At 36.5% G+C, this 26,718-nt stretch overlaps 1 protein-coding gene across 2 annotated transcripts in view; it reads left to right on the top strand.

Moving 5' to 3' along the window:
• The window catches only part of Mdga2 (MAM domain containing glycosylphosphatidylinositol anchor 2), an 800,517-nt gene that overhangs the window by 565,844 nt on the left and 207,955 nt on the right, over positions 1 to 26,718 (top strand). For both annotated transcript variants that reach the window (XR_007830679.1, XM_051146875.1), the window contains one exon: positions 13,276 to 13,545. Coding sequence is in view for 1 of the 2 variants with exons in the window: in XM_051146875.1 (XP_051002832.1) it covers positions 13,276 to 13,545 (270 nt within the window). In the remaining variant the exon portion in view is untranslated. The remainder of the gene's footprint in view (positions 1 to 13,275; positions 13,546 to 26,718) is intronic.

The following is a 26,718-nucleotide window of genomic DNA, read 5'->3' as shown; positions in this document are numbered from 1 at the left end:
TTGAAAGTCATTGAGTTTGCAATTGGTCTTTATGGATCTGTACCTTTTGTGGTAAAATTTTTGGCTGACTGATTTTGTTGCAGACATAATTAAGTGAATCTCCTCTCTATATTATTTTCTGGAGAAATCTGTAACCCCCAGCATGGCAGAATTCTTTGTTTTCTTAAACATTTTCTCTAAAGTATCTTCATCAGAATCAGTCAACCAAATATCATCCATGTAATAATAAATAATAGATAGAGGAACTTACCTTCAAATTATTTCCAACAGTTGTCACACAAAACATTGACATTAACTTGGACTATTGAACATTCCTTGTGGAAGTACCTTCCAATGGTATCTTTTTATTGGGCCACTCTTGTTCAGAGTAGATATTGTGAAAGCAAACTTTTCAGTATCTTGCTCATGCATGGGTATTGTGAATAAGCAATCTTTCAAATCATTTATTTTTATAGGCCATGACGTATAGTTAAAGGAAATTATAGAAGTTAAAGGAAGTCTATAAAGGATCCATTGGTTGAATTACTCTATTCACTGCTCTAAACTCCTTATTATCCTCTATGTTCTTCTTTCTTTCTTTCTTTCTTTCTTTCTTTCTTTCTTTCTTTCTTTCTTTCTTTCTTTTTACAACAAACATAGCAGAATTTCATGGGCTGGTAGACTCTTCTATATTTTGACCTTCCAACTGTTCTTGTACCAGTTGTTCAAGTGCCTGCAAGTTTTCATTTGTTAATGGCTCGTTCCTTTTGCCACACATGTATTTTGATAACCTTTTTAGGTAGCAAGGCTGTTGATATGTCAGCAGTGGCCTTTTTTATAAATTTGGAAATTCAATCCCTGCGCTGTCCTATATTTGGAAAATGGGCATAGCTTGTGATTGTTCTTGATAACTCATATCAATAACTTCCCCAAGAGCGTCTAACATGTCAGGTCTAATTTCCTTATTTGCTGTCTCTGGGATTGCAGTAATATTAATTTGAACACACCATTTTCTGTAAATGATGATACCTTCCCCATAAATGTATGGGTATGCCAGCCACACAGGGTCTCAACTTTCCTGTTTGCCCCTCTGGTCCCACACAATTAATCCATTGCCTACTTTGTCTTATTCTTGATACTTTACCACTTTCTGTAAGCTGTGTATAAACCTTCTGAAGTAGCCTTTATGGGTTCCAAGACTTTTGGGAAAGTATACTAACATCAGTTTTTGTATCCACCATAACCTCTATTTCAACATCATTCGTTTGTACTATTAATTTGGGACTCTGATCATTAACCATTTCCCCCCAGTACTCCCAAAGCCCCTGTTCTTTCAACTAGCCAGCCCTGCGCTTGATATAAGGAAATAGTAACAGCTGATCAATTATAGCCCTACTGCATTAATTTGCATCTCCTTTTTCACACATGCCATGCTTTTAATTTCTTCTTTGCAATCCCCAACTATAATACCTGGATGTACAATAAATCTTGAGAAGTTAATCCACCTCTACCTAAGATTTTTTTCCTACTGTCTCTGAAGGTAAAAGACCATAAACACCTGTGGTTAACTTGTAATGTTGAACTTTTGGGGATAGTGTTAGAGGTGTGTCTGTGGCTAGATCCAAAGCTGTACCTCCTTCTGTAGGATGTAGAAGATCAGAATTACTTAATTTTGATTTTCCTACCTGATTGGTACATTCTGGGTGACCAAAGGAAGACAGCTCATATTGTTTGATGTGGGGCCTCAAATTGACAGGCCCTTCAGTTCATTTCCCAATGGCCAGAGGTTACCTCCCATGTCTCTCTTGGACCTACAATTCTTAGATTAATATCTGCTCTTTCCACAGTGGATACAACATTCTAGAAGTGATTGTGTTCCATTGCTCAGAAATTACTCGTTCTCTTCTATGAACACTATTTTCTGCATGGCCAATGCACTACAACTAAAGCACTGGGTGTTTTGATTCCTGAGACTTCTAGCTACAGCATGCCCTATGGTACTGGCATGATGCTCCTGAGAGCCAATGCCAGTTGTCTCTTTTATCCATACACCTGTCAGGGCTCCCTATGCATTCAATGGTCTAAGTGCTCTCTTACATCAAGTAGTTCATTTACAAATGCTAAGATCTCTGTCAACAACTATCTAGTTTTAGGATCTGATATGGCTCTATTTATAGCCAAACCCTGTCTCTGTAAGAAGTCAGTAAAGGCTTCTGCAGTACCCTGTATTATCTTAGAAAATGAAGTGGTTTTTTTTTTTCCCTAGCTTCTCAACCATATCAAGCTCTTAAAGCTGCAGCACAATGTTGTTCAGTTACAGTTTCATCAGATTAGATCTTTTCTTGTAGGTCAGCATAATGCTCTTCACCAAATAGTTGGTCTTTAGCAACATTTATACCCCTTGCTATGTTATATTGTTCTATTTTTGTGCCTCTACCATTACAACCATAGTAATTGTTGACCACATTCTAGTGCTGTTGACACCAGTACATTTCGACCTTGGGGATTAACTCTTTGCTTTGTGGCCCAGTTACCTAACACCTCTTTAAGGAATGGGGAATGCAAGCCATACAACACAATAGCTTCTTCAAACTGTGTTAAATCTGCATTTCTATTAGACACCAAGTCAACTCATTATAAGCCTGACCACCTTCATTAGCAGGCATATACTACACAAAGACCAGTAAGGCTGAAGGTGCCTATGTAGCTCCAGGCAAATTCTCTGATGGTGCATTTGGCTGAACACTAAGCTGTTATCCCTGTACAACCTCCTGCTCTTCCTGGCCCCTTGTTTCATGGAAATATTCTAGATACCTGGCACAGAAAGTGCTTGGAGCAAGGTGGGGTAGCAGTATGCCTTTTAGCCTAGTTTGCTTCCTCTCTCATCATGCAATACTTTGCCAGTCTCTGACACCAAGCCTGAATCCTGTTGTTCTCATCCCACTATTTTTTGTTTTTTTTTTTTTGTTTGTTTGTTTGTTTGTTCATTTTTGGTTTTGTTTTCTTTTTTGCTTTCCAAGCACTTCAACCTCTATCCACAAATTCTGTAAGTGCATAGCCAACTCTGCAATACTTTCTAACACAAAAGAATTGAATGAACCTTTAGGTTTGCAGATTTTTCCCCCAAGCTTTTTAAAAATGGAATATATAAAGACTACAAAGCCAAAACCAAAAAACCTATTCTGGGAGCAAGGCAAGAGAACACCCAATGACAGTATCTGCTATTTTGCTGACCTCCTTAAACAATATACCAAGCCATCAAAATCTGTCAATTCCTCTACTACATTAGAAGCAAAGTTACCCATTATGCCTAAGCCCCATGGCTGGGCACCACCTGTAGGCTTAGATTTTTTACAATCTACATTTTAGGGTTCTTAAATGCTTCTACTTCCCTTCTAACACACTGGCAATAGGTGGGGAAGAAAGAGGGTAAATAGAAAAAGAGGGTTGTGGACCTGTTTATTAGTAGTTCCTTGGGGTGGCTCCACTCTTCTTTTCAGGATACCACAGTCCAGTCCAATAGTAAACATCAAACAGCAACACAAATCAGTAGCCACATGGCATTATCCAGCAGGAGCAACAAGGCTCTGTTCAATAGCTGAACAGTCAGCTGAAACAGCCAAATCAGCTGGAATATTATGTGTTCTTGTGCATTTCTTTCTGCAAAGTGAAAACAAAGGAAGCATTGCACTGCTGCATGGTATAGCAGTGCAAAAGTGTTTTCCCACCATCTGTGGGGTTCTATTTATATTATTTCTAAACATCATGTGCCTTCTCATGTATCAGTTATCGCCAAAACATCATTGCCCTCTCATGATAAGCTTCCAGAAAAACATCATGTGCTCCTTCATGGGTTGGTTTTCATGAGTGGATGAACAAAAACATTTCCACATTTCCACATTTGGGACTTAAAAAAAACACATAAAAGAAACCAAAACTTTCACTATAGACTGTTCTGAGGATTGCTCTACTTTCTATGGACAGATATCTGTCTTATTTTTAATTTTGATTATTCTAAAAATTATAATAATAATTTCTTTTTTTAAATTTTTTTTATTAATTTATTCTTGTTACATCTCAATGGTTATCCCATCCCTTGTATCCTCCCATTCTTCCCTCCCTCCCATTTTCCCATTATTTTTCTCCCCTATGACTGTTCCTGAGGGTATCAAATCTCTTCTTGGTAACCTGCTGTCCTTCCTCTGAGTGCCACCAGGTCTCCCCCTCCAGGGGACATGGTCAAATGTGAGGCACCAGAGTACCTGAGAAAGTCATGTCCCACTCTCTACTCAACTGTGGAGAATGTTCTGTCCATTGGCTTGATCTGGGTAGGGGTTTAAAGTTTACCTCCTGCCTTGTCCTTGGCTGGTGCCTTAGTTTGAGTGGGACCCCTGGGCCCAAATCTGCCTATCATAATGTTCTACTTGTAGGTTTCTAGGACCCTCTGGGTCCTTCTACTTTGCTATTCTCCCATGCTTTTCTCATTTAGAGTCCCAATAGGATGTCCTCCCCTCTGTCCCAGTTTCCTGGTAAGTGAAGTCTTTCGTGGGACATGCCCCTTGGGCTAGTATGCAGATATAAGTGAGTATATACCATTTGAGTCTTTCTGCTTCTAGGTTAACTCACTCATTATGATCATTATGTGGACATTTTGAAGTATAATCATATCCATTCAGATTTTGTATATGTTAATATGCTGGTTAGTTTTTACTCTTATTTCCACATAACCTAGAATTGAAGAGGGGTATCAAGGAGGAGTCATTTACATCAGGTTGGCCTGTTGGAATGTCTGTAGGAAATTTCCTTGATTGTTGTTTTCTGAACCAGCCTACTCTTATTGGCAACATTCCTTAGGCAGGAGATGTTGAAAAATCATGAAAGCAGAAAAGGAGAGCAAGAGCAAGAAAGATAGGATCCATGCCTATATTTTCTCTTTCCCTTGACCATGAACGCCATACTTTAATTCTTGCCTTAATTTCTACACAATAAAGCACTGTAACTTAGAATTGCAAGACAGATAACCATATTCTTGCCTGAATTTCTTTAGGGTGGAATAGTCAGAGTGTTTGTCACAGCAACAGACACAAAACTGAAATAAATATCCTTCTGTACAAAGGTTTTCTCTGGCTGTAGCCATCACATGAGCCTGTAAAATTAAGTTCCAGTGAGTCTTAGATGCTGTTAAACTCCTCCCATATCTTGATCATCTAGAGAGTTCTAAGGTGCATTTTTCTTTGAGTGTACTGACAACAGCCAGGTTCCTGACTCCAAAGCCTGGCAATAACAGTGACTTGCCTGGCATTTCCCTATTTCTAGCCTCCTCCTCCTCCTCTTTACTGATGCTCCCTGAAAGAATGGCAGTCAACTCACAGTTGGAAGAATTCAAATTAAGCAGATGCTACTGGGGATAGCCATTCTATCAACTAATTCTTATTTTTTTCTTCATGATTCTTTTTCTTATAATTATTCAACTTTCTAATTCTTAAATTACTTCTGTCCTAGGATACAAACAGCTCATATTTGAAACATATATAAGTAACTGCTTGTGCTTTTTGAATGACAGTCCAGGTCACAAACTAGCTCCTATTTTTAGAATTAAACATGCCAGACCCATGGAAGGCCAAAGTCTATGAGAAAATAGATATGGTTAGTTTCTAGTTTCAGATTTTAAAAGAATGTTTATGTGTATGCTTTACTCTACTAATAGGTTGAAATACAAAAAAAAAAAAAAAAAAAAAAAACCCAAAAAAGTATTTATTGAATCTGTTCTACTTCAACTAAAACTGAAAATGTTAAGAGTTTACTCAAAAACAAAAACAAAAAAGAATAAGATAATCTTACTAGTGACAGGGTTGTTAAAATTTGGAGTGGGCATGATTCCCACTATAAACTTAGACTGGAAATAAACATTTTTTATTTAAATAATAACAATTCAACTTTATTTTTTAATTTAAGTATGTACATTACTAAGATTTTAGTAATTTATCTCAGCCCATTTAAAATAACTGGTAGTGTTAGAGTATTCTAATGATATTTTTATTGTTTTGTCTTTTTACATTATTGGGATAGAACTCAATTCTTGAGAAATACTGGGAAAACCTGTTTCTGGTAGGCCACAACTTCATCCTGACCTGAGACTTCTGATAGATACATCAACCTTGAGAGTGTTCTCATTTCTATTATCTTGGAGAATTCAGTTTTACCTGGTCTCTCTGTTCTTTTCACTCTGTCACTTTTACAGCTTTGAGTTCTTCCCCAGGGCCACAAGGGTACTGTGGCCTTGACTTCCAGTCAGCCACACTCAGTACTGTCAAGTGTAAGGAAGGGCTCAAAGTCCCATTTGCTGTGCCATATCTAGTCTTAGGAGATATGTATATGGCAATTCCTTCCTCTGTGGGCCTCTCTAGCAAATCTAGATCAGCTCAAGAGGGAAAACGATTAGTTTTCTTTACTAGGGAAAAAGTGCTGAAAGGGCTACAGGAAGAATCTCTTTCCTCAGATTGGCTAAACTGAAGTTTGATTATGATGTTGGGTGGGCGCAGTGGTATGCATCCGTAACCCCTGCACTTGGTGATGGAAGCAGGAAGATCAAAGTTTAAAGCCGGCCCTGAGCAACATCACAAGTGACTGAGGTAGAAACAGACTGGAGTATATAAGACACTGTCAAACAAGACAGAACAAAACAGTTTAGAATCCTGGAAAACAGAAACATAGCTTTTGCACCCTCGTCTCTCTTCTCATCCCTTCTCTTTAACTCTTCTCTCTTTACCTATCTTTCTTTCTTGACAGTCTAATCTCCTCCTGTCTCTCCCAGGATTGAACTATCTATTATATATCCCCTATGTGCCTTTCATCTATTATCTGTCTGTCAGACTTTTTCAGTCAGGCTTTCATTATTTTAACAAACACCTGAAGCAAACAACTTAAGGGAGGGACGATTTATCTTAACTCACAGTTTCCAAGGTTTCAATCCATCATTGTAGGAGGTGCCTAGCAGAGGGGTCTATGACAAGATAAGAACAGATATAAACCTCAAGATAGCCCCCACCACAGTGACAACTTACTCCAGTCACCTGCTGCTCTCAGCTTGACACCAGCTATTGAAATGTCCAAAACCTCTACGTATAGCAGCTGCAGCTGAAGATCAAGGCTTACCCCATGAATCTGTGAGATTCACTTCATATACACCATATTATTTTCCCCCTTTACTTCCTTTTTATCTTCCTCATTTGCTACATTCTTTCTTATCCCCTTTTTGCTCTTTCTCCCTTTTCTCCCACACTTATTCCTATCATTCCCCAGTTCTCTTGGTCTTTGTCTCTCCTCGGTCGTTTCTCTGTGATGATCATGTATCTATAATCTATTATCTGTATGCCTATCATTTGTCTATTGGTACCCTATCATTTATATCATGTATCTATGTAACATTTATCTTCTACTTTCATTTTTAATCTATCCTTCATCTACATACCTATCTATACATCTATCTATCCTATCTGTCTGTCTATCCATCTATTTATCTATCTACCTATCTATCTATTATCTATCTATCTTTATCTATCACTTATCTATCTTTTTATCATATATATAGGTAGAGAGAAATCAGATATATGTATGTATACATACAGACACACAGACACACAGAATATATATATTCTGTATATCCTCTGTACTATCCTCATCACAGAACACATAATACATACTACAATGCTGTTGTACTCATTGTAAGTGATGGCTCAAGTCTTCATAACTGTGATAACTAACTTTGATTGTTAAAGTATTTGCACATTATTAGCCTAACATCCTGACTGGCACCGTAGTTAGATGTAAGCATTGACTATAGAAAGACTATCTGTAACTGACGGTGCAATTGCAATTATTTTTGTGTGCTTAGAGCACTCTTTTGGCAAATTATAAAGCACGATTATTAAATTTGTTTGTTTCAGACAGTGATGCTCAGGACTCTGAAATGTCAGTTGTCAGCATAAGAGGCTGCGAACCGAAAGAGTACCTGGGAAGCTCTAAGGATCCAGAGTACTTAGCAGTAGCTACATGGAACTATACAGTAAAATCACTAAGCAGTGTTTATTAGGAATAGAAGGTTTTGCTCTACAGATCACCAGGGAGAACAAGAAAGTGTGCATAAAAAAAAAAACATATGGGAACAAAATGAGCCTTTATGTTATAAGAAATAGCACATTCCCGATCTTGAAGTGGAGAGACTCTTGACAGGCCATTTTCCTCTGTCTTTACTATAACAAGGTCAGTGTGCCCTTAGACAGAGTGTTTTTCTTTCTCAGGCATGGCTATTGGCAACATTTAATAATATAATTGTTTAACTTTATTTAACATGTTTCCTTTGTTGAAGTGTTTCATGTTGTTATTTTTTTATTTGAAGCATACAATTAATGCATAGTTATGAGCATAGACTTAATTCCATGTACATTACAATGTATGATGATTCAATGTATGAAATTATTACTTATCTCTCTAATATTTATTACATGTTTGTGCTTTGTGTTTCTTTCTCTAGGTCTTTTCAATGTGTATAATAAAGCCCTATCGATTTGCTATAGGTGCTGTCATCTCACTGTGCTGTAAGACCCTAGAATTTGTCCCTCATCTGGTTGTATTTGGCCATAGACTCTTCCACCTGCATCATTATTTCTAGCCTCTATTAGTCACTAATCACTTTTTTGTTCTTTACATCAATTCTTCACTTCCATACCAGTAAGAAGATACCTTACTCCTGTATGTGGAACTTTCCACATTCCACTTTGATCGGCATCTCAAATAATAATTCCATACTTTTCTTGCCCTGTTTCAGCCTTTGCGTTTTTTGTTGGTTTTAAATGAGCCAACGTAATTTGTGTCACATGTTAAGAAGTCAAAATGAAAATATGTGTCTTTTGGTTTACAAATAAGAGCATGTTTTAGTTTGCTTGATAGTTAGTTAGTTAGTTTTTTTTGTTCTTTGAATAAGTACTCTTGTAGCCCAGGCTATCCTCCAACTCTCTGTGGAGTTGAAAATGATCTTGAACTCCTGATTCTCCTTGTTTCACTGCCGAAGTGCTTGAATTACATGTCTCTGCTTCTTTGCTTAGCTATGGATGTGTATTCTCATGGCTTACTCAGCAAATAATTTTGGTAACATTCAGTTAAGTTTATGATTCAGTACAGTGGGCTTTATCTGCCTTCAATTCTTGGATACTCACATGAGTAGAAAAGACAGCTTTCATGATGTGTGGCCTCAAGGTACTAGGAAAGTTGGAGCAACATGCTGAAGAACAGCGGATGTCAGTCTTTTAAAATAAGTGTTGATATACGGTGAGCTTAATTTACTAATAACAGTATTATAAATCGAGATTAATATAGGTTCCTGTTTCTTCAAAATTACTGACTTTAAATATGATGTGCTGCAGGACCTTCAAAACTTAAAATGATCTTAAAATATGTCTGCCACATTTGATCAGAACAATCATATTGTATAGTCATTTTTGTGTCATAGCACCTGTGACTTTTTATTTATATTCTTCACAAAAAATAAGTGTGTTCTCTGTTTTAACAATGCCAAAAAGAGGTATCCAGAGTGAAAGAATTTGCCCAAGTTCACACAGTCAGTTCTCTATGTGATTATCATGTTATATTACAGAGGAGCAAATGCTAGGACTGAATTATGATTGAAGTACTTCATTTGAAACATGGGAAATATTATACAACTAAACAGGATAATGAAGCTTTGAATGAATGTCTATTGATGAGATGAACACAGCTGTGTCAAGGATCCCAATGTCAGACCCATTAGAATGGAAAGGCCTTCCTCCGGTCCAGCTCAGAGGAATGGCAAAGCTTTCTCTTGATCTAAGTATGGGTATTAATTAAGAACATTGACCCTTAGCTAAAAGCCATTGTATGCAGAAACTATCAATCACAACTTTTTGCTCCTGGATGATATCCTTACCTTCTCTTCTTTCATGCTGGATATAATAATCATGCTGAGTTTCTGGGCTGCCATTGGTGTGTCTCCATTAGAGAACACAGCTCATCCTGTGCAGCTCGTCTGGAGGTTTCTCTGTTGGTTCTTCATCCCTATTGCCACAGTTAGATCATTCCTAAACTCATGCAGGCCACAGTCACAAAATGACATGAAAGGGATGAAGAATGAGCAACTCAGGCTGGAGGCATTGTTCGGCAAGGAAAGAACTTGGCATGAATCTGACAAGGAGAAATAAATCCTCATGATCCACTGGGTGAAAAGGGAGAACTAACTCCCTCAAATGGACCTCTGGGCTTCTGATTGGTGCCATTGTACATATATAACATACACGGATTCACACAAATACATACATACATACATACATACATACATACATACATAAATACATACACACACACATACATACATACATACATACATACATACATACTAATGTGTGATTTTTAAAAATAAATGAGAAACTAAAGCCTTCAGGAGAGTAAGGAAGAAAGATGAAGAATTTAATGCCCAGCTGTATGCACAGTGAGTGAGTAAATTCCTAAGTTAGTCAGATTCTATCTAACTAAAATAAAATAATATAAGCAGAACCTTACTCAGGATGTTTGCATTCAACCCTGAATTAACATATGAGCCATTCCATCTGAAAGTCTTTAAAACTGATGCTAATAAATTGATTTGCTTATAGTAAGCCTTGTTATGCTATAGTTTCACTTTCTTGGACATGATTCCAATTACCCTCTAAGCACATGCAACTTTAAATGAAGCTTTATAGATGTAAAAAAAAAATAGTTCACTGAATGTTACATGTTAATGCACACATATCAAAGTTTCACCCTGTGAGCTTTATAGTTAGAAAATTTAGTACAATAAACACATTTGAACATTATTAAGGCTTCAGGATTGTTAACCATATTATCAATAGTCTTATTGGGCTATCATTTTTTTTTAATTTCAAAGACAATCTGAGAAAATAAAAATCACCATTAATAACTCTAACATGCACAAGACTGTTTTTATCTCAGATTTGGATGGGAGAACATTAATTGATAGCATTGTAAATGTCATCCTGTACAGCATTGGAGTTCTTGCTATATATGAGTTAAGTTTTAAATTTTGATTTTTCTTCTACTTTTTGTTTTGCATAATTTCTTATAGAAAACATCCCCTTCTCCTATAAGCCTCTGATATAAGCAAATACTCTTCTACTTAATGTAAATTCAGTGTTTCTGTAGCCCTAATATACATTAGTGAACGTTGACTTGGTTTTTTTAATTTAATTTAATTGTGGTTTAAAATACATTAAACACTTTTAGAATGATATAAATGTTCAGATTTCTATAATGTTGCTTTAACTAAAATTCTAGATTTATGACATTTACCTCAGTAGTATTCCATTTGTCTCTTTGTCGTGATATATTAGTAAGTACATTCAATACATATTTTAAAAGATTTAATTAGTGACATCTTCCACTCATTAATGTAATATTTAGTAATTCTTTGATGCCCTTTTTCCTCCCCAACTGTGATGACTTTCACATATCACCTTTACTATTCATATTACCCAGCACCTTTTTAATAATAACTATAATTTAATGCCAGCACATCAGAGGAGCTGATGTTGTGACATTTTGAAAACTCCCATGTTTTTAATGATGCTAGCAGAGCCAGAAATAAGAATGTTTGAAGATGCCGTAGAGACTCCCTGACTCTATCATGAATCCTTAGCACGGAGTCATCACCCTGTTTTCTATTTGCTTTCTTTTTTTCCTTTGGTCTTTTGAGACAGGGTTTTTCTATGTAGCCTTGGCTGTCCTGGACTCATTTTGTAGACCAGGCTGGCTCCTAAATCACAGATATCTCCCAGACTGTTCTTCTGTAAGTGCTGAGATTACAGACTAGTACCAACGCACCCGGGCCTTTGCTTTCTTTTTTAAAGAAAAACTAATTTTGTTAAAGCACACAAGCTGATATATATGTGTAATCATGTACATATGTATGTATATTGCATATATTACAGCATTCACTTTGTCATCAAATATTCCTGAACAAATGAACTTGAACATCAATATAATACCTGTCCCCTGCTTATATTTATGAAAGTGTTATATATGCTTACACAGTACTATAAGTATGATGTGCTTCTAAGAAATTAATATTTTATATTTTCTATGTATATTCGATTTTAAGTGTTTGTTGAAAAGGTGATTGTTTTTAGTGGAATAAATGTTTATGTTTCTACTTTTTAACATGGGGATTTAAAAAGACTTAGTTTTCAATATGGTAATTTTATGATTAAACCTAAAATAATTGGTATGCTCGGTATTTTGGGAGGGGCATTTGTGATTGTTTGTTTCTGAATGTTAAAGCTGTATTCATGAGAACTCACAACCTAAACTTTCCTGACACATAATGTGAATCCACACCTGAAGAACAGCAGTCAGGGCTCACTGTGTGGTAAGACTAAGGATTTGCACTGTTATTTGGCTAAATTCAGGTTGAAAGAATCAATCATTTCATCCTCTGTTAAGCCAAAAGTAAAAGAATCAGCCACCTATTCCATAAAAACAGAAGGACTAAACAAGGAGAAAGGGATGCTGTGTTTGATAACTCTAGTTCCTTTGTGATTCTAGTGTCAGAACAAATTCACCGAAATGAATAGTCGTATTTTCCTCTTTTGTGACTCTTGCTAAGGTGCCACAAACAAGTGGCTACTCCTCCCCCTAAGAATACTAACAGCAGCCCATAGGAGGGATTCAAGTCTAGCTAAGGAGCTGTGAGTTTGCTGGGTAACTTACAAACACAGCTTCACTACCGAGAACCTTAGCTAGCGTGGGTGGCTACTGGCAAAAACTGAACCCGTGGAAGTTTCTGCACAGATTCCAGGTAGGAGAAATGAAGAGAGTCTCCTCTCCGACCAGAGATGGAGAAGGCATCTTGTGGAGCTTCCAGAGGAGCCTCAAGATGCTTGTGAGTGTCATGACTGTTCTGGCTCTGATAGGTTTGGTTTATTTCCCAAGTTTGGAGACATTCCCATGGGGGAATGTTTATTTTTGGGAAATAGCCTCAAAAGTACCACATCAGGTATAAAACACTTAATCATATTCTATAAATTTATATTCTTTAATTGATGTACAGAGTATTACTTCTGTCTAAAGATTGAATAGGACACTCTGATTTTGATTTAACAACAAAAAAAAAGAACAATTTTAACTGCTTGAATTAATGACCATAAAACCTGATGTGATTCCCAGTTGCACTGTACCTCAGTAAATCCATGTCTTCTGTTTGTGTCTTTTTAGCATCTCCGTCAATTAAGCTCTTGGTGGATGATCCTATAGTTGTCAATCCTGGAGAGGCCATAACATTAGTGTGTGTTACGACAGGAGGAGAGCCTATGCCCTCTCTCACTTGGGTAAGGTCCTTTGGGACTCTGCCTGAAAAGATTGTTTTAAATGGAGGGACGTTGACCATACCTGCCATCACCTCAGATGATGCTGGTACCTACAGCTGCATTGCCAATAATAATGTGGGAAACCCTGCAAAAAAGTCCACCAACATCATTGTGAGAGGTAAGTTCATATGCAAAAAAAACCCCAATACTGTCATATTGAATTTTAAAATATTTCTTCAGATATTGAGTTTATATGCCAGTTTTTAAGAAAATATTTATGAATAATCAGATAATATCTAATCATAACTAGAATCTAAAAATCTTAAATCCTAATGACATTTTACTTGCATGAAAGAAATTCTATGACACACTTACAATGATGTAGTGACTTGCTTTTATAATATACTACCAGTAAAACATAATTACTAAAGTGTTACTTAAAACTCAATATTCATTGAGCTTATGTTAGTTTAGATATTTAATCTACTTATGAACTTTTGTCAATATTGGTAGAATCCCATTTATAAGAAGGCTTTACATTTTGATGTGTAGTGATTTATATATATCCTCATATTCAAGATAATTTACATGTATATTAAATATAAAATATGTTGATCATTATATAATGTAGTTTGGAAAGCAAAAAAGAAATATAAAAATCTTAAAATATTCTCAATTTCTTTTTCACTGAAGTAATTACTAAATATGTAATTCATACTGAGATCTCCTACTCAGTTGAGTAAGATTTTAGGAGACTTCATTGAAGGAAAGTCTTGGAGAAGTCAGAAAAAGAAAAAGAAAAATCAAATTTGAGGGTCTGGAGCAAAATATGATCTTCTAAATTGGCAGCAACAGAGATACAGAATAATGACTGCAAGCTAGTATATTGATGCTATACATAACCCCACTATTGTTGGAGCCAAAGGAAATTTAAGAAAGACCTCAAAGGTAACTTATGCTCTTATCTAATAGTAACCAGATATGGTATTGAGTGTGGGTAGAGATAGACAGTGATGTTTTTGAGGTTATCAAAGACATCCACAGGACCAAGATAACCTTTTGCATTTGACAGACTGTTACATGAGTAAAACATAATTGGGCCCATTTACTTTAATGTGTTTTGTTTTTGGAGTATTATTGTAATGATTTTACTGACCCCATTGCTCTGCCAATGAACAAATCATCAGAGATATAGTCCTTGAAAAATTATACTTTAGAAAAAATAATATAGATTGTCATAGTGAGGGCCATGGCTCGTGCCCTCAGCTACAGAATTGTTGGCCTTCGTATAGTAAATAACTGTGACATAGGTTAAAAACATCACTCTTTGCATCATGACACAATAAAGTAGTACCAATAAAATTACCATAGTGCTTTTTCATGGCCTAAAGAGGTTAGAGCTAAACTCCTGCTTTGAGTGTCAGTATAGGTAAAGTGAGATTCTCTAAGGCTTGTAATGCTGAACATCAGAGTCTATTGCCCATTACACATCAGCTGTTTAAAAATTAAAGAAACAAGGAAAAAGGTATACAATCAACAGTATTTGTTTTCTCTTTGTTTATTTTTAAAATGCTTTTATCATGAAGGACATGTGAAATAGTTTCTCAGATCTTGATGTACAATTGACATGGAAGCATCGCAACACTTAGCCTGAAGTGCTATAGATCCAATAGTGGATAACTTATTATTTTATTTCATCAAAGAAACAAGCTCGCTTGAGGAAAAGTGATGAGTTCAATCTGGTTTAGAGAGTAGAGTCATTTGTAAAATTGACTCCAAGGGGAGCCAAAAATATCTGTGTTTCTCAGGCATCCTGCAGAAAAGAGCTTAATAAACAGGAATACACACATATGTGCAAAATATGCACATATTTTCTTGGTTATGAGTGTACTCCCATGTCCACTTCTCCCTTTCAGTACTGGGATCTCATCTGGCTTAAACCTGTGCAGCTCCTATGCATGATGCCACAGTCTCTGAGAATTCATATGAACAATACCCCCTGTTTCATTTTCAACATGCTGTTTCCTTGGCTCTTACAAACTTCTTCCTCATTTTCCACATAGGTACATCCCAAATCTTGAGCAAAGTGGTTTGATGAAAACATTTCATATAGAATTGAATGTTTCTATTTACTACAAGAAGAAGCCTTGATGCTAAGGACTGAACAAAGCCTAGGCCCTTAGGAATCATTTTATTGCGATAGTCCTTAGGCCAAAAAGCTGAAGATGAGGCTCCAACGTTATAAAGTGTATTGGGTCAGGCAGTAAACTGTCTTAAGTCAATTTGTACATTTTGGAAGCTGCTAACTCACACTGCTGGTTCACTCAGGAATTTAAGTTTGTTTCCTTCTCAAGTCTCTGAGGGGACATTGAAGACAAGATAGTATAGTTTTACAACCAAGTTTAGTTGGTTAGGGGACAGGATCATTTTAGATGAAGATAAAGAAGTTAAGCTACTAGAGTCGAGATAGGATAGATATTGAATCTCATTCGGAAATTTAGACCCAACAAGACAGGAAAGACACTTACTTCAAAAGGGTCAAATACAGATGGCAAATTCACTATGAATGTAACATGTATAGAACTCATTATTCTCATGATTGTCACATGGTTCTCCCTACTGTATGTAGTTTGTTTTATACGTGTGTAATAAAATAAAAGTATTAAAAATATTTAAGCTATGCTCTCTTATTTTCCCAGAACACCCTACGGTTTCTAATAATGGCTAGATGTTCAATGACATTTTATTATGTTTTAGAAACATATATTTTGTACCATGCAATGATAAAATAAATAGTATCTTTTGTAGGTTGCATTTTCCATTGTACTGTATTTTGCATATGGGTTTGGAGCCAAGGTATGGAATAGTGAATTAAAATGTGTATTCTGCTCTTCATAAAAAAATAGAAGAATAACAGTATGAAATTTTCCACTATGCTTACACATTTGTACAGTTTTCTTGTACATTTTTGGCTACTTTATCAATGTCCATGTGAGGTATAGATTCTATCTCATGAAATGGACCTTATATCCACTCAGTAAGTGATTGGCTACCCCCATAACATTTTTCCCACTATTGCTCTATCATTTCAACTAAAATTATGAACAAGACCTTTTTCCTTGGCTTTATTTCTTTTTTTCTTACTTTTCTTTTGGTTTGTTTTTCAAGACAGGGTTTCTCTGTGTAGCCTTGGCTGTTCTGGACTCACTTTGTAAACCAGGCTGACCTCGAACTCACAACAATCCACCTGCCTCTGCCTCCTGAGTGCTGGGATTAAAGGCGTGCGTCAGCACACCCAGTTTATTTCTTTTTTATTCAAGACAGGGTTTCTCTGCATAGCCATGGCTGTCCTGGGACTTGCTTTGTATCTGAGGCTAGTCTCAAAAGCAGAGATCCTCCTGCCTCTGTCTCTTGAGTTCTGGGATTAAAGGCATGCGCCACCATGCCTGGCTGGTAACACCTTTTCTTAAAAAAAAAAAAAAAAAGATGAAAGTAAAATATATGTGTTTTACATCATTTTCTCTATGTAATATCTCATTCCACAAATATAGCAAGCTCAAAATGAATATGAATTTTATGGTTTACAATCTAAGTAGAAAAGTTATGACTAAAACAGAAATTATTCTCATGTGATGCTTAAGAAATTTACAGTGATTGAAACACAATTTACTAAGTCAAGCAAGAAGCAGTTGCCAGATATATGTGAAAAGAAAATTACGTTGATTCCTAACCTCATCCTGGGTTGCTGAGCTCAGTAAATTTGACACTCAGTACCAGATAATAGATTATTCCCATCTGAAGTTTTCTGTTGTGATTTACTAGGCTTAGACATGCCCACATTAAGACACTATTGAACAAGCATGGATAATAATATTGCCAAAAATTCTCAGCATATTTTAGTGCATTATGGGTTTTTTCATTGTGCTATGGTGCATGTAGATCACAAATGAATATGTGATCCAAAATACCATGAAGTTCTAATGTGTTTCCTTAGAGCCACACAGTTCAGTTCTGTCTGGGGCTGGAAAATGCAGTGAGAAAAGAAGATGAAGTAAGGTTAACAGTTCGTCTTTCTATTTGTTAGTTCTCTGCTTCCTTCTCTTCTAGCCCTTTCTCTTACCTTCCCAATAGAGTTCAACATTTCTTTTGTTCTCATGCAGTATTAGTGATCTCGAGAGGTATTTCTTTTAAATAATATATACATCTGTTTACATCAAGATCTGTCCAATCTGTTGGGGATGTGGAAGGAGAAAAGAGGAAGGAGAAAGGAGGGATGAAAACCATAAAATAAAAGGTGTAAATATGACCAAACTATTATAAGCATGTGCTATATGCCATAATTTGCTCATTTAATATATGTCAATAAAAATCCAAAGAAAAATGTTTCTTCTGATAAGAGTCTTTAAAGAATACATTAATGTGCAGCATTCTTGGACATTCCACCACTCTTTCTTTCTCCTTCCTAGAGTCAGCCAAATAAACAGAGCCAGAGACGAGCTCACTTTATAGGTCATTCACATCGATCTAGTGGAAACATTTAATATTGATTCTGTAAGAACTTACAAGCCTCACTGTGCTACCCCTCTTCTTTGAATATTAGTAGTATGAGAATGGGATGTCCTCTAAGGTTTGTTTCTTTAAGCAACCAGAATCTATCAGAATCCTTCACTAAAACATAGTTTTAAAGTAACAAACAAGTAAAGCAAAGTGCAGAACAATTATTTCAAAGCTCTGATGCGTCTCATAGAGAATAGAAAAATCTTCCAGATAACTGAGATGAGATAGATATGTGTCTTTTTATGTTCCATTTTGACTTTTAAAAAAGCTTTCTCACATACTCTGGTGCCTCGCATTTGACCATGTCCCCTGGAGGGGGAGACCTGGTGGCACTCAGAGGAAGGACAGCAGGTAGCCAAGAAGAGACTTGATACCCTATGAGAATATACAGGGGGAGGTAATCCCCCTCAGGAACAGTCATAGGGGAGGGGAATAATGGGAAAATGGGGGGGGGGAGAAATGGGAGGATACAAGGGATGGGATAAACATTGAGATGTAACAAGAATAAATTAATTAAAAAAAAAAAAAAAAGAAAAAGCTTGCATCTCAGTAGTCCCAGTTGCTATATCTATAACTAAATCCATTCTCTGACCTCCTGGTTTCAATCATATATTAAATTTAAGAACTATAAAAAGAGATGTCTTCTACATCTTTTGATAAACCAATGGAGCCTTTTTTATGAAATTTTCTAGATTCTATTCTTAGGTAAAATGAATCAGAAACATTTTATTATTTAGACTCATAAAAATATAAAAAAAAGAGTAGGAAACTTAAAAATGAGCTTTTACTTTTTAATGTTACCCATAATGTCTCCCCCTGCCTCTAATTTTCAAACATTATTTGACCTTTTCCTCCTATATTTGATAATACTGCCATTGTCTTTGTTTGGTTGAACTAATTATCACAATGACATTTCTTCAACTCTAGCTCTTCTTGTATACACTTTCCCTACAAATCTAATAAGGTAGACTGTGGTGAGAATAAAAGAAAACTAATAACGTAAGGCTAGGAGCTTGAGTAGGACTTTTAGTCCCAAAAGCTCCACTGTCACTAAAGCATCAGCCACTGGTTTGGCACTTTTAAAAGTTGGTGAAACTTTTAAGATGGGGCAGGTTGGGAAGTCCTTAGGTAATTGTTAGTTCTCATGACTTAGTTCTAAGATAACTCCTATGATAGTACTGACTAGATTGTTCTTGTAAAAGGAGCATGTTAATCCACTTTGTCACTCATAAAATGCCTGAGCAAAAAGAACTTAGAGGTGAAAAATGTTTACTCTGACTGTCTGTTTCAGAGATTCAATGGAGACATTGGCTCTACTGCAGATGCCCCTCTGTTTAGACAGAGCACCAGGTCAGGAAGCATGTGTGAAGGCATATCAGCTTACTTTATGTTGGATGGAAGAAGAGAGTGACAGGACAGAACTAGAGATAAAGGACAGCTTTGAAGGACATAACACCAAAGACTCGCTCTTATTAGCTCGTTCTCATCTAGGCTTACATCTCTTCCTAATAGCTCCTCAAAGTATGCGCCTATTAACAGACTAACTCATTGACAGGCTCAGAGTCCTCACTACCTAATCACTTCTGCAAAGAACTAACCCTCCATAAAGCACATGACAGTCAGATAAATTTGCCTGTATGAATCCAGACTAAGAAGGCAGCATTTGCTGCAGATGCCCGTTGATGGGCAGGGTGTCTTAATGTCACTGCTGTATTTGTGGTCTTCTGTAAATGCATAAAGCATCATGCTCCTTGTATGACTTAATACTCACTTTATGTTTCTATCTTTCCTTTTACTTTTCTAATCTTTTATCAACACTTTTCCTGGGCCTTTCTAAAATGGTAATGTAAGCACTTTCCCTTTTCAGTTTTAAAATTGTTTTAACATTTTGTTGGCCATGATCTAGTATGGTGCCATAATTAAATAATTTCAATATTGAGTTACAGATCCCCTTTTTGGAAAAAGTCAATATGTACTCAGTGGAGACTGAATTTACACTTTCCGAGTTACAGAGAAATATAGTGTAACCTCATGGACCATCATCACCTCTGTTCTGAAAAGTCGTAACATACTAATTCGAGTTGACACACATGGGAGAACTGTGCTCCAAGACTTTGAATTTTAATTTTAAGCATTTATTATGAAATTATTTCACTGAAAGATCTATTAGCATAGCAAACATTTCCAAATGTTCTTAATTATACTTATCGTGAATGGAGTGAGGCTTATCACTGTAGACTTTCATGGCTAAAACTATGAGCTTTAGAATTTACCAGTTCAAAGTGACAATAACTATCAGTATCAGTTAAATACCTGCTTTGTACCAGATGACACACAAACACAAAAGACATTAATATGTACGGGATAAGGACTAGAGAGTCGACTTTTAATGTTCTTGCAGAGGACATGAGCTCGAGTTCTACCATACAGATCAAATGTTTCAAGACCAACTATATTTCCATCCCCAAAGAATCTGATATTCTCCTCTGACATCCATAGATACACACACACACACACACACACACACACACACACACACACGCACTCACACACACACACACGCACTCACACACACACGCACATACGCACACGCACGCACACACGCACACGCACGCACACACACACGCACTCATACATGCACGCACGCACATGCTTGCACACACATGCTTACAAACACAGTTATTAAAAAATGTATGAGGTAGATTTACGGCTATTTTTAAGGAAATAAAATTTTGTAAAGATCTATTAAACAATTTCTCAAATCAAGCTTCATTGCAGCAATAAAGCCAGAACTCAGACACCAGGCTTCATGACCACTGGCATAACTTTTAAAAAAAATTTACTTTTTCTAAAATATTTGAACTGAGTAAAGTTGATATCTCTCTCTCTCTCTCTCTCTCTCTCTCTCTCTCTCTCTCTCCTTCTCCCTCTCCTTCCTACTCTCTCTTCCCACCCCTATTGAGTTACATTCCACTGTCTCAAGGTCTTCTCTTGTCATCACTACCTTTAATAGCAACATGAGTTTTGGAGCATGCTCTCTTTCTGCTTGCTAAAAATCTTTCTAGTCTAACAACACCTCCCTTAAGAATATAGAACATCTTTAAATTAGGACAAGCTTTGTATTTTGCTTTTGTTTGCTTGGTTGCTGTTGTTTGGGGGGGTTCATCTTTGTCCCTGTTCTTTCTTCAGTAATCATAGACATATGTTTGTTGATTTTCCAGCACTAACTAACATGAAATGCACAGCTTATTATTTTCTAAACAAGAATGCAATTTGAAAGACTTGGCATTGCAAAGTTTTTTCTGGATATCTTGAAAGTTATTGTACAAAAATTTAAAGGATTTCTAGTAATTGGATCACTTAGAGAAAGATCCAAAATATTTTTTTGCAATTTAAACATTAAGTATAAGCATGAACGAATTAATGTTCATTAATTGTAAAAGGGCTATGTATTCAAACTCTTGAGCAAAAGTTAGCTCTTCTTAGCTGGAATTCTCCATATAGAATTGATCAGACTTTATGCCTAATATATTTTAATTGAAATTATAAGTTTTCAATTATTGTTCGTCCTATACAAATCTCAATGGCTATCAAATTCAGTTTTCTTCTACAAATATTTTGAATTTTTATTAATAAAATCATATGAAATGATACAAATCAACCTTTCCTGTCCCCAGTTCACACAGTCTGTTGGGTTCAGGGCTTTTCTGAAGGCCATTTAATATTATTTAGTGCTTATAATCATCAAACTCACCACCACCACCACAAAAAAAAAAAAAAAAAAAAAAAAAAGAAAGAAAAGAAAAAAGAAAAAAAAACAGTAAAAGAATTACATCATATTGCTCTCTGGCTCTAAATTAATTTTATTATTCTGTTTTAGATAATTTGCTCAAGCATAACAATTCTTAAAATGATTAGTATTATTTTCTGCTATCTGACAATAGATAGCTCAAACAGAAATCTCAACATAGTAGTCTCTAATGGACAAGAAGCACTTATAGAAATGTTCAGAGTCCTTACTCATCAGAGAAATGTAAATAAGAATGCCACTGAGATTCCATTTTACACCTGCCAGAATAGTTAAGATAAAAAACCCAAGTGACACATCCTTAAACATGCTGGCAAGGATGTGGAGCAAGGGGGACACTCCTCCATTGCTGGTGGAAGTACAAACTTGTACAACCACTGAGGAAGTCAATCTGGAAGTGTCTCAGAAAATTGAGAATAGATCTACAAGCTAGCTAGTAACTGTCTAAATTGACATGTAGACCAGGATGGCCACCAGCTCACAAAAATCTCCGTTTTTGTAGCCAGATGTGAAGGCCAATACTTCCAAGCTTATAGTGGTATCTCTTGAAACCTATTGTCCTTTCTTCTAGGACATTATTTTTCAGAACTTCTAAAGTATTCTGAATTATTTTGAGAAGGCTTTTCTGGGCACTCAAGTAGCTTGTGAAATTATTCAAAACAAGAAAATAGACTGTAAGAAAAATAGCTGTAATAAGTGCTCTTCTAAAGTGACTTTCTAAAAGTTTAAAGAAAAGTATTCTCAGCTAAAAGTGAGAAAGTAAAAACAAAGAAACATGATTTAATATTATAAACAATAATATATTTACACTATCTTTTTTACTTTAAACTTAGTTATTTGAAATATGATAATTCAATATGGAAAATCATGTTATAAGCAAAGAAAATAGAAAATAAGTGAATATTGTCGATTGGTTCATTTTTTCTTCTACTATAAATTTGTTATGCTAAGTTTTCATAGGTAAAGGACTTTTTGATATTAATGTTTTGAGAATTTGAAAATGTACCTTCATCATATATATGACCCAACTCCTCCCAGATCTATGCTCTCCTCTCCATGTACTCAACTAGCTGTTCTCTCTTTTTTGTTGTTGAATTTTAGAACACACTGTATACAGTTGGTGCTTCTGTGTTCTCTTGGGTGTGTGTATGCCCACCTGCTAGATCATAGTTAGCCCATGTGTGTCTGCATCATAAAAGAAAGCTGACTCTCCCAATCCCAGCAGTTATCAAGTACCAGTAGGTCCTCCACTAGATGTGATATTCCATGGCCACCTCCAGTCTGCATGCTGGGATTCTGTCTAGCTTGAGCCTGAATGCTTTGTTGTGTCTGGAAATCACTGTTTCCTTGTAATCATCAATTGCCTCTGGCTCACAGTCTTTGCTCCTCACTTCTACTATGATGCTCGAGCCTTGGGGGGAGGGAGTGTAATACACATGTTCCATTTAGAGCTGAGCACTCTGCAGTCACTCATTCTCTGTCTTGTGACTAGTTGTGTTAATTTATCTACTGCATAAAGGAACTTCTCTAAAGAGGGTTTAGAGATAAACTTATCAATACGTATAGTGGTAAGTCATTAGTAGTTATTCTAATACTGAGCTGATTTAGCAGAATATGTTTTTTTCAACATTGAAAATGTGATAGAATAGGAAAATCCAAAATATCCAAATGCATTTCCATGTTAAAGGTGCTAACAGTAGCAAATTTTTATTACATAGTTAGTAGTCAACAATAATTGGCAAATGGCTTAATCAGCAAACAATGAAAACTGATGGATAAACGTATACTCCTTTCTTCTATAATTCAACCTGTCTTAATTTCAGGTATTGTGTACACTGAAAAGAACATGCTAGTTGATGTGTATTTCCCCAGTTATAGTTTAAGAACAATACATAACTAATGTGTGTTGATATAATTTGTGTATAATTCATTTAAGAAACATGCCAATTCCAAAAATAGATTCAGAATATATCTCTTCTCTGAATAAACTATATTAAGATTTGTTCTTTTTGTTCTTTATTACTATTTTCTTTTAAAGTGCATTGTTACCAAAGTCTCCTCCTATTCTTCTGACACGGGCACAAAGACACAAATGATGCATGAGTTCGGGGATTGCATGAATGTAAAAATATCTGCCATTTGGTGAAAGTTTTTCTATGAAAATATTCAAAATATTAGTTGAATGGATCAATTTGATTTCTATGACTCTGATTTTAATCAACCATCCTATGCCTGTGCTGCATCACTTAAAGACTAAGGCAATATTGTGTGAACAAAGTGGAAATGTGTATGTCTGCATTTTAAGGCTAAAATGATTTTTAATGGAGAAAGGCTGCTTGTGAGCCTTAAAAGAGGACCAAAAATTAATCTTGCATCAGATAATCTTAAAAACACTTTTCAAGATGAAGACATGGGGAACCAGGTAATATGTCAAAAAGACTTCAGAAGAATAAGTTTCTGAATCCGGAAGGCAGGACCAGAATGTATTTCTGATACTGGTGAATCTGAAGGCGAACTTCAGCAGACCCTGTGAGAGACTGGCACTTAAGAAACACTGAACTTTTTAGAAAATTTAAATAAAAATACAAGAAAAATGCAATAAAGAAGAAAAGATTTATATTAATATAATAGGGACTTGAGAACTGGTAAAAACTTGAGTAGAAACTTGAGAAGAAAAATTAATATTATTAATAATTCTTTGAGGATTCTACATATTTTGATATTCACCTCACCCTCCTAACTTTTTCCATATCTACCCTACTTCTATATACACAATTTAACGTTATTTTCTTGTTTTTTAACTTTATAATCATAAATATTATTATTATTAACACATCAAGTCCAATTTCTATTGCCCAACTATTCATGCGTGTGTCATTCCCTAGAATATGGTCCACCTACCTAAGGTCACGCCATTAAAGAAAACTAGATGCTCACTCTCCATCTCCCAGCAGCTGTCGAATGCCAACAGCTCATCAGCTAGGGGTGGGAACTTGCTCCCTACTTCCTTCCACTTTGCTGAAGTTTTATCTGGCTTGAAATTGCACAGGCAGGTCTTGCACATGCTGTCGCAATCACTATGAGTTCATACATAAAATTTCCCTGTGGTGTCTAGAAAGCAGTTTCCTTGGAATCATACACCACTTCTTGTTTTAAAATATTTCTGTCCCCTCTTCCAGGAAGATTTCTGAGCCTTGGGTAGAGAAGTGCAATATGTATGTCCCATTTAGGCACCAACACTTGGCCCTCTATCATTTGTGCAAGTTGACAACTTAAGGATCTTTATTTTATTTCTCATCTACTGTAAGAAAAAAAAATTCTCTTATGGTTGGAAGGCACATTAAACATAGCAATAACTCATTAGGAATATTTTAATACGATCTCCAATTAGAAGAATAGTGGGCTTTAAATCCAACCAGAAGGTGATTGATCACCCCCATAATCTGTGCTTCTGTGATAACAAAGGCACTAGGTTGTCAGACCAGCCATTATTGTAGTTCTCAGGTTTCGCGTCCTGGTGAGGTTTCTTCACAATCCAACCTGGCTGTGACTTGATCTAGCTAGGGGCACTGTGGTAGTGAGGAAAGGACAGTGCCACTAAATAAATGATGGATACAAATATATAGAGAATCTAGTGTCAGTTGAGTTATACATGCTCTGATAGATCTATACCTAGTCTGCAACAACCAAGAGCCTCATCTAGTACAACACATGAGGAAGAGTTAGCTAGTCTCAATAGGAGGTTCTCTCTCTCTCTCTCTCTCTCTCTCTCTCTCTCTCTCTCTCTCTCTCTCTCTCTCTCTTTAGTTTATTTATTCACTTTATATCTCGATCACAGCCCCCTCCTTCCTCTTCTCCTGGTCCCACCCACAGGTCCTCTTTCCCCTTGTCCCATTCCCTTCTCATAAAAGGGGACCCCCACCCCTTTATCAGCACATCAAGTCTCATCAGAACTGAGTGCATTGACTTACACTGAGGCCTGGAAAAGCCATTACCCTAGAAGAGAAGTGATCCAAAAGCAGGCAACAGAGTCCATGTCAGAAGTAGACGCCTTCTCCACTTGCTAGGGGACTCCCATGAAGACCAAGTCCCCTAGCAGTTACAGGTATGTAGGGGCACTAGATCAGACTACCCATACTCTTTCATTTGTGTTTGTGTCTCTGTAAGTCCCCATGGCCTAGGCTAGTTGACTCTGTTGGTATTGTGGAATTCTTGTTCCATCTGGTTCCTTCTATAACACACACACACACACACACACTCACACACATACACACACACACACACACACACACACACACACACACACACACACACACACACACTTCCACAAGGCTCCCCGAGCTCCATGGCATGTTCGGCTGAGAGTCTCAGCATCTGTTTTGATCTGCTGCTGGGTGGATCCTCTCAGAGAACAGTTATGCTAACCTCCTATCTGCAACCAGAGCAGAGCATCACTAATAGTGTCAAGGGTTGGTTCTCTACCATGGGCTGGACCTCAGGTGGGGACAGTCATTCCTTCATTCCTTGGACATTCCTTCAATCTCTACTCCCTCTTTATCCCTGCACTTCTTGTAGGCAAGGTAAATGTTGGATTGAAGTTTTTGTGCATGTGTTGGTGTTCCCCTCCCTCCACTCAGAGTCCTGCCTGGATAGAAGGTGGTCACTCAGTCTCCATGACACCCCCACCCTCACTGCTAGAAGTCTCAGCTATCTAGAACCTTCAAGTTCTAGATAGCACCAATAGCATTGGGAATAGATTCTCATGTTTGGAGGTCTATGGGACTGTATATGTAAAACTCAAGAGAAATAGTGAGAGAGAGGGTGTCAGTACAAGATTGATCCAGCCCTAGATCATAGCAATTGGACATAGACTGAAGAGAGGAAGGAGGAGAAGGAAATGGGTATTAATCAGCTTCACTCAGTAATGAATTCTCTTTGGTATTTTATACATGGAGCGTTTCCCTCAGTGAAATAGAAAAACAGTAT

This window comes from Acomys russatus, chromosome 1 (genome assembly GCF_903995435.1).
Source record: "Acomys russatus chromosome 1, mAcoRus1.1, whole genome shotgun sequence".
Lineage (NCBI taxonomy): Eukaryota > Metazoa > Chordata > Mammalia > Rodentia > Muridae > Acomys > Acomys russatus.
The sequence above is the reverse complement of the archived record's forward strand: the minus strand, read 5'-3'. Positions and strand labels throughout refer to the sequence as shown.